Source organism: Sus scrofa, chromosome 5 (genome assembly GCF_054392235.1).
Source record: "Sus scrofa isolate SSC_HxYL_T2T_F1_AM1 chromosome 5, Sscrofa_HxYL_maternal_Yorkshire_Landrace_v2.0, whole genome shotgun sequence".
Lineage (NCBI taxonomy): Eukaryota > Metazoa > Chordata > Mammalia > Artiodactyla > Suidae > Sus > Sus scrofa.
In genome coordinates, this window is record NC_139387.1 from 70,803,282 (window position 1) to 70,820,739 (window position 17,458).

Here is a 17,458-nt window from a genome sequence, read left to right on the forward strand (position 1 = left end):
TATCTTGTTGTCCATAACTTGCCCCAACTGGGCATGCACACTGCTATTTTTAGCCCCATATAGTTTCTTTGTATTTTGCTGCTGGAGATGTTTGTCCAGGTGCCAGCTCAGCAGCAAAGAGTCTCAGGTCCTAGCCTGACTCACCACCAACAGTGTATGAGGGTTTCCTTTTCTCTACATCTCACCAACATTCATTTTTCCTATCCTTTTAATAATAGCCCTCATCAGATAGCCATAAAATTATTTTTATTTTAATTTTTTTTCTTTTTTTTTTTTTTTTTTTGTCTTTTGTCTTTTGTTGTTGTTGTTGTTGCTATTTCTTGGGCCGCTCCCGCGGCATATGGAGATTCCCAGGCTAGGGGTTGAATCGGAGCTGTAGCCACCGGCCTACGCCAGAGCCACAGCAATGCGGGATCTGAGCCGCGTGTGCAACCTACACCACAGCTCACAGCAACGCCGGATCGTTAACCCACTGAGCAAGGGCAGGAACCGAACCCGCAACCTCATGGTTCCCAGTCGGATTCGTTAACCACTGCGCCACGACGGGAACTCCTAATTTTAATTTTTGATTGTCAGTGAGGTTGTTTATTTTTGTATGTCTTTATTTTACTAAAGGCCTTTTCATATCCTTTATCTCTCTCTTTCTTTTTTTTTTTTTTTTTTTTTTTTTTTTTTGTCTTTTTAGGGCCCATAGCATATGGAAGTTCCCAGGCTGGGGATCGAATTGAAGCCTCAGCTGCCAGCCTACACCACAGCCATAGATCTGAGCCTCGTCCTCGCTCTACACCACAGCACATAGCAATGCTGCATCCTTAATCCACTGAGGGAGGCCAGGGATAGAACCCACATCTTCATGGATACTAGTCGGGTTCATTATCACTGAGCCATGATGGGATCTCCTCATAACGTTTTTCATGTTTCTGCTAAATAATTAATTTTTAAAATTGACTTGTAGGAGCTCTTTATGATTTGAATACTAACAATGGTAGAAACTGCCAGTTGCTTACCTGATATTCATTTTTCCCATATTCCTGACAGAACTGTTTTAAATCAGTGTCTTTTCTTTTCTTTTTTTTTTTTTTTTTTTTTGTCTTTTTGCTATTTCTTGGGCTGCTCCCGTGGCATATGGAGGTTCCCAGGCTAGGGGTCGAATTGGAGATGTAGCCACTGGCCTACGCCAGAGCCACAGCAACGCGGGATCTGAGCCGCGTCTGCAACCTACACCACAGCTCACGGCAACGCCGGATCGTTAACCCACTGAGCAAGGGCAGGGACCGAACCCGCAACCTCATGGTTCCTAGTCGGATTCGTTAACCACTGCGCCACGATGGGAACTCCTAAATCAGTTTCTTAACATATAATTCACAACCCTAAAATTCACCCATTGAAAATGACAAGTCAAAGGCTTTTAGTATATTCAGAGTTGTACATCCATCAACACAATAAATTTTAGGACATTTTCATTACCACTTAGCCATCGCATCCCAATCCTAACACCACCCTTGGCAACACTAATCCACTCTTTGTCTCTAGAGATTTGTCTATATTGTACATTTCATATAAATGAAATTATGCAACATGCGGTCCTTTATGTCTGGCTTTGCTCACTTACCATTATGTTTTCAAGGTTTATCTATGTTGTAGCACATCCCAGTACTTCACCCCGTTTAATTACTGAGCAGCATTTCGTCATCTGGTTTATACCACATTTAACTTTATTTCTTCACTCACCTGTGGAGAGGCAGTCATCTGTTGATGAATAATGTTGCTATGAACATTTATGTACAAATTTCTGTGTGGCCGTGTATTTTCATTTCCCTTGGTTATATACCCAACTAGCAGCCATACAAAAATCATACTTTTAGTATCAAAATATTGAATTCTACACTATAATGAATCAATTCCAAAGAAGGACATGATTCTTTGCCACCTGGAGATTTCACTCTAAAATACTTATAGTTTTAACCTTCTCATTCATATATTCCACCATATATATTGAGTGCCTACTATGTACCAGGCGTTTTGCTAGGAGCCTGAAATAAAAAATTATATGCAAATCCCCAGGAGGAAACTATTTTCACTTGAAAAATCTGTTACAAATAGAACCGGCCCTCAGATATTTCAACTTGGTTCATTGGCATTTTTTTCCTTACAAGTGGATCATATGGTAACTCTATATTTAACCTTTTGAGGAACTGCCAAACTGTTTTCCAAAGTGGCTGCCCCACTTTACATTTCCAGCAGCAGTGTTTGAAGCTTCTAATTTTTCCATATCCTGGCCAACATTTGCTCTTATCTGTTTTTGATTATAGTCATGCTAATGGATGTGAAGTGGTATTTCATTGTGGTTTGATTTGCATTTCCCTGATGGCTAACGATGTTAAGCATCTTTTTATGGGTTGTTTTGTTTTGTTTTTTTTTTTTTTCTTTTTGGTCTATTTAGAGCCACACATGAGGCACATGGAGATTCCCAGACTAGGGGTCAAATCGGGGCTGTTTGTTGGCCTACACCACAGCTCACAGCAATGCCGGATCCCTAATCCACTAAGTGAGGCCAGGGATCGAACCCACGTCCTCATGGACACTAGTCAGATTCATTGCTGCTGAGCCATGAGGGGAACTCCAAGAATCTTTTTATTGGCCATTTGTATATCTTCTTTGAAGAACTGTCTATTTAAACTCTTTGCTTATTTTTTATTTTTATTATGTTTTTGCTTCCTTTTTAATTGGACTTTTTTTTTTTTTTTGTCTTCTCATTCTTAAACTAATAGAATAGAAATTTTATTTATTTATCTACCTGAGGCATACGGAAGTTCCTGGGTCAGGGAGCGAACCCTCACTGCCTTAACTCACTGTGGCACAGTGGAACTCCAAGAACTTTTATATTATTGGGACAACACTGGGCACAGCTAAAATATTTCTCAGCCTCCATTCATTGCTGATAGGTCAATAATGTATTAGTGAAAGTCTTTGGGTAAAACTTCTAGACTGTTCCTTTTTTCCTCCTCCCTTTTCTCTTACTTCCTGTCTAAAACAGAAATATGATGGCTAGAGTTCCAGAAACCACCTAAGGCTGTGAGATGACCCAGAGAATGTAAGCCACATGCTAAGATGCCAGAACAAAAGTGGAAAGAAGCCTATGATACTGAAAATAAAATGAGGCAGTCATACCAACATGGAACTGCCTATCTCCAATCTTATTTTTTATAAGAGAAAAGTTGGTTAAGCCACTGGTTTGGGGATCCGTTATAGCCAAATTATTAATTGATTATAACAAGGAGTTCCTGTTGTGGCTCAGTGGGTTAAGAACCTGACTAGTATCCATGAGGATGCAGGTTTGATTCCTGGCCTCACTCAGTGCGTTAAGGATCCAGTGATGCCACAAGCTGTGGCATAGGTCACAGATGCGGCTCGGATCCCTCATTGCTGTGGCTGTGATGTCGGCTGGCAGCTGCAGCTCTGATTAGACCCCTAGCCTGGGAACTTCTACATGCTGAGAGTGCAGCCGAAGATGGAAGAAAAAAAAAAAAAAAAAAAGACTTTCTTTGTATCTCTACCAGATACAAAGTTTGCAGCACTTCAACAAAAGGGCCCTGCCTGTGTGCATATCAATTTCCCATTTTTCACATTCAAATTATACTCTAAAGACTGAGCAACACTGAGAGCTGTGATGTGCCTGTATATATTTGACAGCAGGCTCTCCAAGAACAGAAAGCCTGGCTTTTGAACATTTACTGATTGCTCTGGTGTAAATACCTCCGCCATGGCTAATGTCAAGCTAGCAATTCAAAATGCGGTGTTTCCACCACACAGATAGAATAGAGGCAAGTAATTTCAAGATCATAAATAATAGTAAAAGTGCTATGGGCTGAATTGTTCACCCCCCAAAATTCATATGTTGAAGTTCTAACCCCTAGTACCTCAGAATGTGACTGTATTAGGACAAGGCCCTAAAAGAATGATTAAGTTAAACTGAGGCCATTAGGGTGGGTCCAAATCCATCTCACAGGTATAAGAAGAGGAAATTTGGGAGCTCCCACTGTGACATAACGGGATTGGCCGGCAGCATCTCTGCAGCGCCAGGACGCAGGTTCGATACTGGCCTAGCAGAGTGTGTTTGTTAAAGGAGCCGGCATTGCTGCAGCTGCGGCATAGGTCAGGTCGCAACTGTGGCTCAAATCTGACACCTGGCCTGGGAACTCCATTTGCCACGGGGCAGCCAAAAAAAAAAAGTAGAAGAAAAGAAGAGGAAATTTGGATACAGGTGTTCTGTGAAGACACAGAAAAGTGCAGCCACCTGCAAGCTAAGCACAGAGGCCTCAGATAAAATCAAACCTATTGACACCTTGATTTTGGACTGCCTCCAGAACTGTGAGAAACTGAATTTCTGTTGCTTAAACTACTTGGCATTTTCTTATGGCAGCCCTAGCAAATTCATGCAAAAGGAGGTAAAATTAAATTATAAAGTGACGAGTTTTGAGTACTTTTAACCTTTGTTTTGTTTCGTTTTGCTTTTTTAGGGCCATACCGGTGGCATATGGAGGTTCCCAGGCTAGGGGTCCAATTGGAGCTGCAGCTGAGGCCTAAGCCACAGTTACAGCAATGTGGGATCTGAGCCACAACTGCGACCTACACCACAGCTTATGGCAATGCTGATCCTTAACCTACTGAGCAAGGCCAGGGATCGAACCCGAGTCCTCATGGATACTAGTTAGATTCATTTCCTCTGTGCCACAGTGGGAACTCCTAACCTTTGTTTTTTAATACAATTTATTTAAATTATATTTATACAATTTTATTTTTTTTCTTTTTGGCCTCACCCACGGCATGCAGAAGTCTCCAGGGCCAGGGAACAAACCCGCACCACAGCAGAGACCCAAGCTGCCGCAGTGACAACATAGGATCCTTAACCTGCTGTGCAACAAGGGAACTCCTGCTTTAAAAAAAAAAAAAAAAGGCTGTTTAATAACCAGCTCACAGAATTCATGAAGAATTAACAATCAGCTCTCACAGCCTGTTCAAGACAGCTCCAGCACACAACTGCATATTTCAGAGTCTCACCTTTTTTTTAATGGCTGTACCCGTGGCATATGGAGCTACCAGTGGGTTGACTCTGCAAGTGCAGCATTTATCGAAGGGCTCCAAGCAAGGAGTCCAGGGCCGCTAGTACTCAAAACACTCAAAAATCCCTGACTGGTTTCCACAAAACATTGTTTTTAAAATTTTTATTAGAGTATAATTGGTTTACAATGTTGTGACAATTTCTACTGTACAGCAAAGTGACCCAGTCATACATACACACTCTGCCTTTCTTATATCATCTTCCATCCTAGTCTATCCCAAGAGACTGGATATAGCTCCCTGTGCAATACAGTAGGACCTCATTCATCCATTCTAAATGTCACAGTTTGCATCTACTAACCTCAAGCAAAGCATTGTTTTTTCTTTTTAGTTCTACACCTGCGCCATATGGGAGTTCCCAAGGGTTAAATCGGAGCCGCAACTGCCATCCTATGCCAGAGCCACAGCAACAGCAGGTCCAAGCCAAGCCTGCAACCTACACCACAGCTCACAGCAACGCTGGATCCTTAACCCACTGAGCAGGGCCAGAGATTGAACCCATGTCCTCATGGACGCTAGTCTGGTTCATTACCACTGAGTCATAATGGGAATTCCTCAAGCAAAGGATTTTTAAAGGCGAGCTGAGAGAGGGGAGTCTCAGGGTGTGTGATCAGCTGGTCCACAATCCTCTGCTTAAAGGGCAGTGTCACAGGGGTTAACATCATCAATCCTTATGCACCAGTAGGTCTGGAAGGCTATGTGCTTATGGTCCTCAAGTAGTTAATTTCTTCCATGTGATAGTGGTTTTAGCATCTGTAAAACAACTCCAGAAATTGCATCAGATACTATTATCTGGCACTTCAAAGAGCAGCTAAAGCAGAGGATTTGGAGGAGGAGGCCTGTGTGAGGAAGGCCCCATTGGGTCCTGCTTGGTTATATTCTGAGGTCTTCTAGGCCTCAGCTTAAATGGGGCCTTCTCAGAAAGGCCTTTACTGACCAATAATCTAAACTAGACCCCCTCTTACCATGCACTGCTTTTCCTTGATGGCAGCAAACACGATTTATCTTTAAATGTGAATTTATGGATCATCAAGCACATCTCTGTTGGCTGCTTCTAACTCCAAAAGACCTTCAGTTTCTCTTTACATCCTACTGCCTGGCCCAGTGCATGCCACATAGTAAGTGCTCAGTAAATAATGCGGTTTGTTTTTGTTTTTTGGCATTTGCAAATTCCCAGGCCAGGGATTGAACCTGTGCCAGAGCAGCAACCCAGGCTGCTACAGTGATGCCAGATCCTTAACCTGCTGAGCCACAAGAGAATTCCTTAAATGTGCTTTTAAAAAGTAACTGTAGGAGTTCCGGTCGTGGCGTAGTGGTTAACGAATCCGACTAGGAACCATGAGGTTGCGGGTTCGGTCCCTGCCCTTGCTCAGTGGGTTAACAATCCGGCGTTGCCGTGAGCTGTGGTGTAGGTTGCTGACGCAGCTCAGGTCCTGCGTTGTGTGGCTCTGGCGTAGGCCGGTGGCTACAGCTCCGATTCGACCCCTAGCCTGGGAACCTCCATATGCCATGAGAGTGGCCGGAGAAATCACAAAAAGACAAAAAAAAAAAAGTAACTATAGGAGTTCCTGTCATAGCTCAGTGGTTAACCAACTTGACTAGTATCCATGAGGACACAGGTTCTATCCCTGGCCTTGCTCAGCAGGTTAAGGATCGGGCATTGCAGGGAGCTATGCCTGTGGCATAGGCCAGCAGCTACAGCTCCGATTAGACCCCTAGCCTGGGAACTTCCACATGCCACTAGTGTGGCCCTAAAAGGATTAAAAAAAAAAAAAAAAAAAAGTAACTGTCTTACTGCAGTTCCCATTGTGGCTCATCGGGTTAAGAACCCGATTAGTATCTATGAGGATGCAGGTCTGATCCCTGGCCTCACTCAGTGGGTTAAGGATCTAGCATTTCATAAGATATAGCATAGGTCGCAGATGTGGCTCAGATCTGGTATTGCCATGGCTGTTGTGTAGGGCAGCAGCTGCAGCTTTTATCTGACCCCTAGCCCAGGAACTTCCATATGCCTCAGGTTCAGCCATTAAAAAGAAAAAAATTAATTGCCTTATAGATAAGATGCCCTGACTCGTGCACTAACTGGAGGGGTTAACAAAGTATAATCCAGGGAGATAGCTCCAGTTAGAATTCACTAGAACGAAGTGGAGGCCCTAAAGGATATGAAGGTGTAGGAAAACTAGAAATTGCGGCGTCAGTCTTTTAAATATTAGCAAGGATAAACAAGGGGCCATTCGATTTGGCAGCTAAGACTTCTGGGGACTAACCTAGGTTGGCAGTTTGAGAGGGAGTGTTTTTTGGAACAAATCTTCTGGAGTCTAACAATCAAATGCAAAGCCCTGGGTGGCCACAATACTTTTCTTGATTTGCTTTTACACTGTAGTTTCTAGCATAACTTGAGCGTCTCCTACCTCGGCCTCCCTCCTCCCATGTGAACCCAAAGTTTCTCTCCTGTGCAGGCTCCCTGGAAAGAACTACTGTGACAGAGGAAGAGAGAGATGGGGAAGTAGGGACAATTTTTTTTTTTTTTTAAATGACCACACCTGGGGCTGATGGACGTTCCCAGGCCAGGGACTGAATCTGAGCACCAGCTGTGACCTACTGCCACGGCTGCAGCAACGCTGGCTCCTTTAACCCTTTGCCAACGGCTACGGTTGCCTCTGCCGCTACAGGAGCCACTGCAGTAGGATTCTTAACCCATTGTGTCACAGCAGGAAGTCCAAGTAAGGACAATTTTCTGAGGGCTGGAGCAAGGGAGCCCTTGAAATGTAAAGAAACTGCGGGGAGGAGAAGGAGGGGAGCCTGGTTTACTGGATCTGCAGACGAACTAGTTCCTCCCACACGCCTCCAGAGCCTGGAGCTACAGCCACCCCTCAGTTGCCCTAGCTTCCGCCCTGGGGCCTTTGTTCCGGCGCAGAATGTTCCAGACGCAAACGCCAGCGCCGGAAGGAGGTTGGCGGAGGCGGTGGCGGGGGTGATGGCAGAGGATGCGGCGGGCTTGGCGGAGATCGCGGCAGAGCTGCCGCCGCTGGGCGGCGCAAGAGCTCCTCCGGCGCCCGCTCGCCGCGCTGAGCACGTGACCGCCGCCCCCTGGAGTCTGCGCCCCGCCCGCTGGCGCGGCCGAAGTTACGTAAGTGGCGTCCTGGCGGCAGAGCCGGCCGCACGTTTGGCTGGTACACGTTTTCTGCAGTCGCCATTTCGTCACCGCCCTTGGGTTTGGTGCAGTGGCTTCTGGGTTTTTTTTTCTGTTTTTGGGAATCCAGACGCTGCCATGTATCAGCTCTTGCCTTGTTAAGTTTAATTTTTCCGAGCCTGAGTTTATAAATCTGTAAAAATTGGGCTGTGTTCATTGTGGGGATTAAATGAGATGTGGGGGGAGTTTCATGGTAGGCACACAATGTGAGTTCGGCAGTCCTCAGATTCAATAGGGCAGAAGGTCGCTAGCCACCGTGACACCGAGCCAGGAGACTGGACTCTGTACTCTTGGCCTCAGTTCTGGGCAGCTCACTGTGTGTCTCACAGGAAGTCGACTCCAGTTCTAGTGGGTTTTTTTTTGTGTTTTTTTTTGTTGTTGTTTTGTCTCACCAGTGGCATGTGGAAGTTCCGGGGCCAGGGATTGAACCTGTGCCACAGCTGTAACCAGAGCCACAGCAGTGTCAACAGGAGAGGCTCCAATCCTCTGTTGAAAAAAAGGAGTTCCCTTAATGCTTCAGTGGTAACCGATCTCGACTACTATCCATGTGGACGTGGGTTTGATCCCTGGTCTCCCTCAGTGGGTTAAGGATCACGCTGTGAGCTGTGGTGTGGGTTGCAGATGCATCTTGGATCCGGTGTTGCTGTGGCTCTGGTGTAGGCCAGCAGCTGCAGCTCTGATTCGACTCCCTAGCCTGGGAACTTCCATGTGCCACGGGTGTGGCCCTAAAAAAAAAAAAAATTTTGAACAAATTTGTGAAGCTAGGTCATGAGATTTTCCTACAGCTGTTACAGTGACAGCAAAGTGCATATGATCAATCTTGAATGAGGACTGAAAAAGCACCATGCTTATGCCAGAAAGAAATGAAGCAGAAATAGGTGCCTAACAATGGCCATACATGGAGAAAAAGGAAAAAAAGAAAAGCTCTTGGTCTCAAGCCACAGGTCACACTTCCTGCCAGAGAAGACGGCCTTGGGATGGAAGGGTTTCAAAACCAGCCAAGGGTGGTGTAACAGTTTTAGAAACCACTTCAATGTCAAAAAGGTCCCAACTGTCGATGAGGCTGTATCTTGGAGGAACAGGCAGCAAAATCCACCGGAACGACTACAAAAGTATTGGCAGGCTATCCTCCAGAATATAACGAGGTTGGTGTCTTCTGGGGGAAAATGTGCAACTACCCTGATATTTCCAAACTGGAAACACAAGGCCCTGACTTTAAAGCAGCTAATGACCTTGTGACCACCTCTCTCTCCTCCTGGTGGTAATGCAGTCAGGCGATTCTACAGAGATCCAAACCCCAGTGCCCTAAAACAAATCTTCTAGAGTCTAACAATCAAATGCAAAGCCCTGGGTGGCCACAACACTTTTCTTGATGTGCTTTTATAGTTTACATTCTGTTGTTGTTTGTTTTTGTTTTTGCCACACTTGTTCCAGGGCAGGGGATCAAACCTGAGCCACAGCAGCGACCTGAGCTGCTGCAGTGACAACATCAGATCCTTAACCCACTGTGCTACAAGAGAACTCCTACAGTTTACATTCTAGAAGCCTAGTAGGACCTCAGAGACAAAGGCCTGGGCTTTGGTGTTGCTGCTCACAGGCAGCTGTACCACTCTGAGGTACCACACACTTTTTTTTTTTTTTTTTTTTTTGCTTTTTAGGACTGCTCCCATGGCATGTGGAGGTCCCCAGGCTAGGGGTCAAATTGGTGCTGTAGCCGCTGGCCTATGCCACAGCCACAGCCACACAGAACACTGACCCACTGAGCGAGGCCAGCCATCGAACCTGCGTCCACATGGATACTAGTCAGATTCGTTACCACTGAGCCACGACAGGAAGTCTGGTACCACACACTTTATGAATATGCTCATAAAGGCACTGAAGTGTTCCTCCCCCAACATCACCCCTATCCTTCACTCTGCTGATTTTTTTTTCTTTTTTTTTCTTTTTTTTTTTTTGGTTAGGGCCTCACCCAGAGGCATATGGAAGTTGCCAGGCTAGGAGTCTAATTGGAGCTGTAGCCGCCATCCTATGCCACAGTCAGAGCAATGCCAGATCCAAGCCATGCCTGCAACCTACACCCCAGCTCACAGCAACACCAGATCCTTAACCCACTGAGCCACGCCAGGGATGGAACCTGCAACCTCATGGTTCCTAGTCAGATTCATTTCCACTGTGCCACAATGGGAACTCCTCACTCTGCTGATTTAACCATGAATTGCTGGTCCAAAGCCACATGCGTGAGGTTGTGATTACTCCCAGACCCCCAGAGCGATAAATGCTGACCCAGATCTTAATGTGGTTTTGAGTCGGAAGAGTTGAAAGTTCTCCAGTATTGCCAGTTGCTTTATATTATGCGGGCATAGAAACAATCAAGCCTAAAACAATCCTCGCATGTTGGGAAGAATGTGTTTAGGATTTTTAAGGGCTTTCTGTTAACAAAGAAGTGCAACTCACTGTTCCAGTGGCCTGGCACGCAGATCGTGACGGCTTTGGGGAAGAAACTGAAGAGCTTGAGAGCCAAGAGCAACACTAATAAAAAGCTGAGGAACTGATAAAACCATCCCCAGGAGATAAAAATGAGAAGGACAGGAAGAGAAGAACATATCTTTGTAAACTTATTGAAGTGTTACATGCTGTAAAATACCTGAATGATTGAATTTCTGAATAAAACCCCTCCATGGTGAGAAACTTGAAAATTATACGTGGTTAAATCTATACATTGCAATTCCTTATAACTTGGCAATTCTGCACATAAGTATGCATCCAACAAAAACAAGCACCTTGGGGTTCCTGGGTGGTTCAGTGGATTAAGGATCCAGCTTCGTCACTGTTATGGCTGGGGTCACTGATGTAGGTTCACTAGGTTCGGTGCCTAGGTCCATCAAAAGACTCTGCAGTACTGTACACAGTAGCTTTCTCTTTAAAAGCTAAGAATGGGAACTGCTCAAATGTCCATCTACAGTAGAATAAGTAAGTTGCAGAACATCCATACAGTGGAATACAGTGAAACAATGGAAATACTTGGCTACCATTTCGGGCAACAACATGAATGACTCTCACTTGTCAAGAAAAATACGTCAGACAAAAGAATACAAAGAATGCATACTGTCTTGTTTCATTTGCATGAACTTTTTTTTTTTTTTTTTTTTTTGTCTTTTTAGGGCCGCACCCTCCTTTTGTAGCTGCTAACCTGTGCCACAGCTAAAGCAACACCAGATCTGAGCTGAGTCTGTGATCTACACCACAGGTCATGGCAAGGCTGGGTCTTTAACTCACTGAGCAAGGCCAGGGATTGAACCTGTGTCCTCATGGATGTTAGTCAGATTTGTTTCCACTGAGCCATGATAGGAACTCCCTAATCTGCATGAAACTGATGAAGAGGCAAAGCTAACCTATCCTGATAGAGGTCAAATAGGAGTTACTTTAGGGGCGTAGTGTCAGAGCAAGAAGGAGCCCTTTGGGATGCTGGAAGTGTTCTTGATCTTTTTGCTGCATAAATATGTAAGATCCACTGAGCAATTTAAGATTACTATACTCTGTATGTGTGACATCTCAATAAAAAAAAGTAAAAAGTTAAAATTGCTTGTAGCATTGTGGAATACTTGAGCTATTCCCAACCAGATGTGACCAGTTCAGGATTCCCAAGCACTGGGTAAAGACCATGTTTTAAACCACTAGCTGAGCTGGCTATGGATTAGGCTTACCATCTGTCCTCTAAGCCATGATATCCTTATTTTTGTTGTCACAGTGGCAAGAATATCCAGGTTGGGTGGATGACAAGTGCTCAAGTTCACAGCTTTCTTTTCATTTTTTTGGCTGCTCCCACAGCATGGGGAAATGCCCCGGCCAGGGGTCGACCCACACCACAGCAGTGACCTGAGCCGATGCGATGACAACACCAGATACTTGACCTGCTGCTGTGCCACAAGAGGACTCCACATCTTTTCTTTTTCTTTCTTTTTTTTTTTTTTTTTTTCGTCTTTTTGCCATTTCTTGGTCCGCTCCTGAGGCATATAGAGGTTCCCAGGCTAGGGGTCACATTGGAGCTGTAGCCGCTGGCCTACGCCAGAGCCACAGCAACGTGGGGTCCGAGCCACGTCTGCAACCTACACCACAGCTCACAGCAATGCCAGATCCTTAACCCACTGAGCAAGGCCAGAGACCGAACCCAAAACCTCATGGTTCCTAGTCGGATTCGTTAACCACTGAGCCACGACGGGAACTCCGCCATATCTTTTCTAATATGCTTTCTTCTTTCTCCTTGATTAAAGAAATATAAACATTTATCCTGTACACAATCATAGTATACTGTCATGTTTTGTATTTTACACAAAACTAACATGTACTTAATAGATGGGGTATGTAAGGGTAATTTTATTTTATTTTTATTTTTTTAAGGATCTGGCATTGCTGTGAGCTGTGGTGTAGGTCGCAGATGTGTCTCAGATCCCGGGTTGATTTTATTTTTATTTTTTGGCCACACCCATGGCATCAGGAAGTTCCAAGGCCAGGGATCGAACCTGAGCCACAGCAGTGACAACACCGGACTCTTAACCTGATGGGCCCGCAAGGAACTCCTCAAGAATAGTTTTAACTATGAGACATAATTGTCACCTTTCCTCTCCCAACTCTCTATCCCCTAAAAATATAAAGCATGTCGCACAGTGTCTGACACATGCCAGAAAGTACCAGTTCAGCGCCTTCAGCATGGACCGCAACCTCCCACAATCCACATGTCCTCTCTCACTAAAGTTGCCAATGACCAAAAAAAAAAAAAAAATCATGTATGTTATCAAACCTGAACTGTCCACTGTGCTGTGTCCTCCTAAACCCTTTTCCCACCCTACATACTATCTCCAGGGCCTCACCCTCTGCATATGAATGTTCCCAGGCCAGGGATCAAACCAGAGCTGTAGCTGCTGACCTACCACAGCAACTCGGGATCTGAGACGCATCTACGACCTACACCACAGCTCACGGCAACACCAGATCCTTAACCCACTGAGTGAGGCCAGGGATCAAACCTGAGTCTCATGGATACTAGTTGGGTTCATTACCACTGAACCACAAGTGGAACTCTCTATTTTTGTTTTTTCATGCTGACCTCTCAGTCTGAATGGTTTCTACATGCAGCAGCTCTAATCCAACACCCACACTGCAGAACCACCTCTCAGGCAAATTCCTTGTCTTTTTTTTTTTTTTTTTTTTGGCTGTACGCAGGGCTTATGGAAGTCCCTAGGCCAGGGACTGAATCCAAGCCATAGCTTTGACCTACAGGCAGCTGCAGCAACACTGGATCCTTAACCCACTGAGCAAGGCCAGGGATCTAACCCAAATCCTCATGGATACTAGTGGAGTTCTTAACCCAATGAGCCACAAGAGGAACTCCTCCTCTTGTCAATCTTAAAGATTCAGCCCAGTGTCATCTGCTCCACGACACTTTCCAAAGTGCTTGATCCGTGGAGTCCCATCCTTTTTACTCCCATAGGACTTTTTGTATAACCAGAATTTTATCTACTACATGACAAAACTGTTTTATAAATATCCTTGTAAACTCCTTGCAGATTCACTGCGTCATCTTCAGTGCTTCGCACAAATGATTAAATTTGAATCAGAAACGGTTCTAAGGGCTTCACATATGTATGTGTAACATCACTGAATCCTCACTATAGCTTATGCAGTTCATACCAATAGTATCCCCCTTTTACAGAAGAAAAAACAGGTACGGGGGTGGTTCAGGAATTTGCCAAAGTTCTCCTGCATACCCGCCTTCAGAGATTTGCACACCCTGTCAGCCTGGCTCCACAGTTGCTAAATACCACTATATTTTATTACCTCTCTACAGAATAGTCACTTAGAAAATGTTAAAGAAATAGGACTAGCTAAGCTTAGTGAATGCATACGATATCAAGGGTTCCTTGCTAAGTGCTTTACTTGGACTGTTTCAACTCCATAACAACCCTGAGGTAAGTACCATCATTATGCCCATTTTAGGAAAGAGAAAACAGGTTTAGAGAAGTGTGGCAACCTCCCCAAGGTCACAGAGATAATTAGTGACATTGTTTCCCTCCCAAGCAAGGTCTGGACCACCACACTCTGCCAGATGAGGCCCACAGCTCAGGAATGGATGGATAGGGCAGATGAAGGCTAGAACAGGATGCAGCCCTATGACACCTACCCCTCTGAGCTAGAAACTCAGCGTATAGAACCTCAGGCTTAGAACCGGCTGACTCACAACCCGGGTCGGAGAATGACCAGCCCAAGCAACAGTGACCCAGAATCAGAAGGCCTGGGAAACAGATGTCACCACAATGGCAGACCTTACTTGACCTCCGGCCCTATATCCCCAGGCTGCTCAAAGTTCTTAACGGTGAAAAGACCTCCAGGGACCTCAAAGCGATGATACCATGAAAAGGTTAACTCTGAGCTTGGCGGGCCAGGGAAGGGTTAAGTACCTGGCGGCTTCCTCGCGGGGGCGAGGCCTGGGGGCTGCGGGCTGCTTGGAAGGTGTCCAGAGGTTAACCGCCCGCGAGTGGGCTCTACTCACTGCTTGACCTTCGCAGCCGCCCCTGGTGCCGAGTTTTGACCGCCCCGGAGGGGCCCGTGTGGGCGGGGTCTCCGGCGGGGCGCGACCTGGGGTGGCGACTAGAGGGTTAACTGCCCCAGAGGGCCCTTAGGGGCGTGGCCTGGGGCGGGGCGAGGCCTGCGGGAGGGGTTGGGGGCGGAAGCGGCCGGCGTTCTGGAGCGGGAGCTCCTCGGCGACTTTCGGCCGGGCTCCTCCCGAGGGCCGGCGACCTCCCGGCACGGGAAGCTGAGCGTGGTTCGGGGGCAGGGACAGGAGCAGGAGCGGGCGAAGGGGACGGTCCCTGGACAGACCTAAGGCGACAAACTCGCGCGTCTCAGGAGACGCGGACAGGTGGGTGAGGGCAAGATGATGATGGATCTAGGAGCTTTCGGGGAGCTGAGCGGGAGGAGTGGGGCAGTGAGCAGAGCTGGGGGAAAGGATGAGGCGCCTAGGTGTGGAGTCCCTCCAGGATCCTCCTCTCCCCCAACTTCTCTCTAGGTCGATCCCGAGCGGGAGCTCAACTTTCCGAAGAGAGACGTCCCAGCAAGCCTCTTTTGGGGAATCCTCCAGCTTCTCACCTCCATGGGCCAGACGGCCTTGGCAGGGGGCAGCAGCAGCACCCCCACCCCACAGCCCCTGTACCCTGACCTCTCTTGTCCCGAGGGCTTGGAGGAGCTGCTCTCTGCTCCCCCTCCTGACCTAGGGGCCCAACGGCGTCACGGCTGGAACCCCAAGGACTGCTCAGAGAACATCGAGGTCAAGGAAGGGGGCTTGTGCTTTGAGCGGCGGCCTGTGGCCCAGAGCACTGATGGGGTCCGGGGTAAGAGGGGCTACTCGAGAGGCCTGCACGCCTGGGAGATCAGCTGGCCCCGGGAACAGAGAGGCACCCACGCCGTGGTGGGCGTGGCCACGGCCCTCGCCCCGCTGCAAGCTGACCACTATGCGGCGCTGCTGGGCAGCAACAGCGAGTCGTGGGGTTGGGACATTGGGCGGGGGAAGCTGTACCATCAGAGCAAGGGGCCCGGGGCCCCCCGGTATCCCCCCGGACTTCAAGGTGAGCACCTGGAGGTGCCGGAGAGGCTGCTGGTGGTTTTGGACATGGAGGAGGGAACTCTGGGCTACGCTATTGGGGGCACCTACCTGGGGCCAGCCTTCCGTGGACTGAAGGGCAGGACCCTCTATCCAGCAGTAAGCGCTGTCTGGGGCCAGTGCCACGTCCGCATCAGCTACCTGGGCGAAAGGAGAGGTGAGGCCTGGGGCAGGTCTGGGGAGAGTGTTCTATCCCTGGTGGCTGTGGTCTGGGATGCAAGCTCAACGCCTTCCAAGAGGCGTTGTAAGTAGTGTGCCTTCATCTGACAGGTCTCCTGGCTCAAAGCCTGGGCCAGCAGCTCCACCTTCATCTGACATGTCTCCTTTCCCTATTCAGTGCCAGGAATGGCTAAGGAACTTCACAGCTCTTACCTCATTTAATCTTCTAACAACCACAGAGGTAAAAGGAAGGTTGTTGGGAAAGCAACTTGCTAGGAAGTGATGAGCCCTCAAAATGGAGGGGAGCACCCTAGGGATCAGGACTTCACAGGAGGTACCAGTCCCTGGAGCAGGAGGTGCAAAGAGTGAAACATGTACTGAGCTAGGAGGACAAGTCCAAAAGGAAGAGGTGCCAGGCACCCCAGGGTGTGTACCAGACTCACTGGGCTCTGTCTCTTTGACACATACCTACTTCCTTTCTCAGTCAAACCCCAGGAAGGAGCCATTGAGGCCCAGGCTCCTGGAAGGAAAGCAGTGAGGGAGGAAGGGCCTTGGAGCAGGGCTGCAGAAGAAGGGGCTCCTTGGGGAACCCATGGAACCAGACCTTGGGGCTGACTAGACTTTACTGTCCTATGCAAGTGGCAGAGTCTTCATTCAGCAGAGGGTGGCTGCTGTGGAGAGGGCATGACCTTCCATTCACCCTCTCTGCCCCAGTGCCCAGGCCTCTCCGCAATCAAAGCCTGGGCCAGCAGCTCCACCAGTATCTGAGCTGCCTGGGCCTGTTGCTTAGAGGGCCTTAGATGGGTGAAATTAGTGACGCAGATGCAGAACTCCAGGGAGCACGCTCCACTGAGGTGGAAGCAGCCTTGTAGCAAGAAGGCCACAGGGAAGCAGCGGGGAGCTGGGCAGGACCCTGTTTGAGGACATCCAGCGACTGGTGGCTACACCCCTACTTACTTTCCCTCCTTCTCTCTCCCAGCGGAGCCACACTCCCTTCTGCACCTGAGCCGCCTGTGTGTACGCCACGCCCTGGGGGCTACCCGGCTTGGCTACGTTTCTGCTCTGCCCTTGCCCCCTGCCATGAAGCGCTACCTGCTCTACCAGTGACCCCTGCGATACCTCAGATGGTGCTGGGGCCTTGACCCCTCTCCTCCCCTGGGGGGCAGGGAAGAGGCACTGCTGACCTAGACCAGCTACTTGACTAAAGCCAGAGGCTGGGCAGGGGGGGGCCCGTGGGGGAGGCCAGGCTGGGCCCCATCCCAGCCCAAGCTCTGGGGAGCATGACAGCCCCCAGGGCCACCCAGAGAGCAGAAGGGAGGGGGCTGTTCATC

At 47.8% G+C, this 17,458-nt stretch overlaps 2 protein-coding genes across 5 annotated transcripts in view; one reads left to right on the plus strand and one right to left on the minus strand.

The window, feature by feature from the left end:
• The window catches only part of LRRC23 (leucine rich repeat containing 23), a 28,569-nt gene extending 12,460 nt beyond the window's left edge, over positions 1-16,109 (minus strand). For 2 of the 3 annotated variants that reach the window (XM_084956906.1, XM_084956904.1), the window contains exon 1: positions 16,020-16,109. The gene's annotated coding sequence lies outside the window, so the exon portion shown is untranslated. Of the gene's footprint in view, positions 1-14,769; positions 14,935-16,019 lie in introns of those variants that run through there. The other variant, XM_084956907.1, reaches the window with a different exon arrangement.
• On the plus strand, positions 15,022-17,383 carry SPSB2 (splA/ryanodine receptor domain and SOCS box containing 2). Of its 2 annotated transcripts, none has more exons than XM_085024448.1 (3): positions 15,022-15,230; positions 15,378-15,933; positions 17,107-17,383. In XM_085024448.1, exons 2-3 carry the CDS (start codon positions 15,462-15,464, stop codon positions 17,232-17,234), a joined length of 600 nt encoding a protein of 199 aa, XP_084880574.1. In that variant the 5' UTR covers positions 15,022-15,230; positions 15,378-15,461; the 3' UTR covers positions 17,235-17,383.
• The last annotated feature ends 75 nt before the right edge of the window (positions 17,384-17,458 follow it).

Excerpts from the sequence above, each read along its gene's own strand:
- SPSB2 (XM_085024448.1), top strand. The coding sequence starts at position 15,462 with ATGGGCCAGACGGCCTTGGCAGGGGGCAGCAGCAGCACCCCCACCCCA. Across the intron at positions 15,934-17,106 it reads GTATCCCCCCGGACTTCAAG|CGGAGCCACACTCCCTTCTG; the intron begins GTGAGCACCTGG and ends TCTCTCTCCCAG.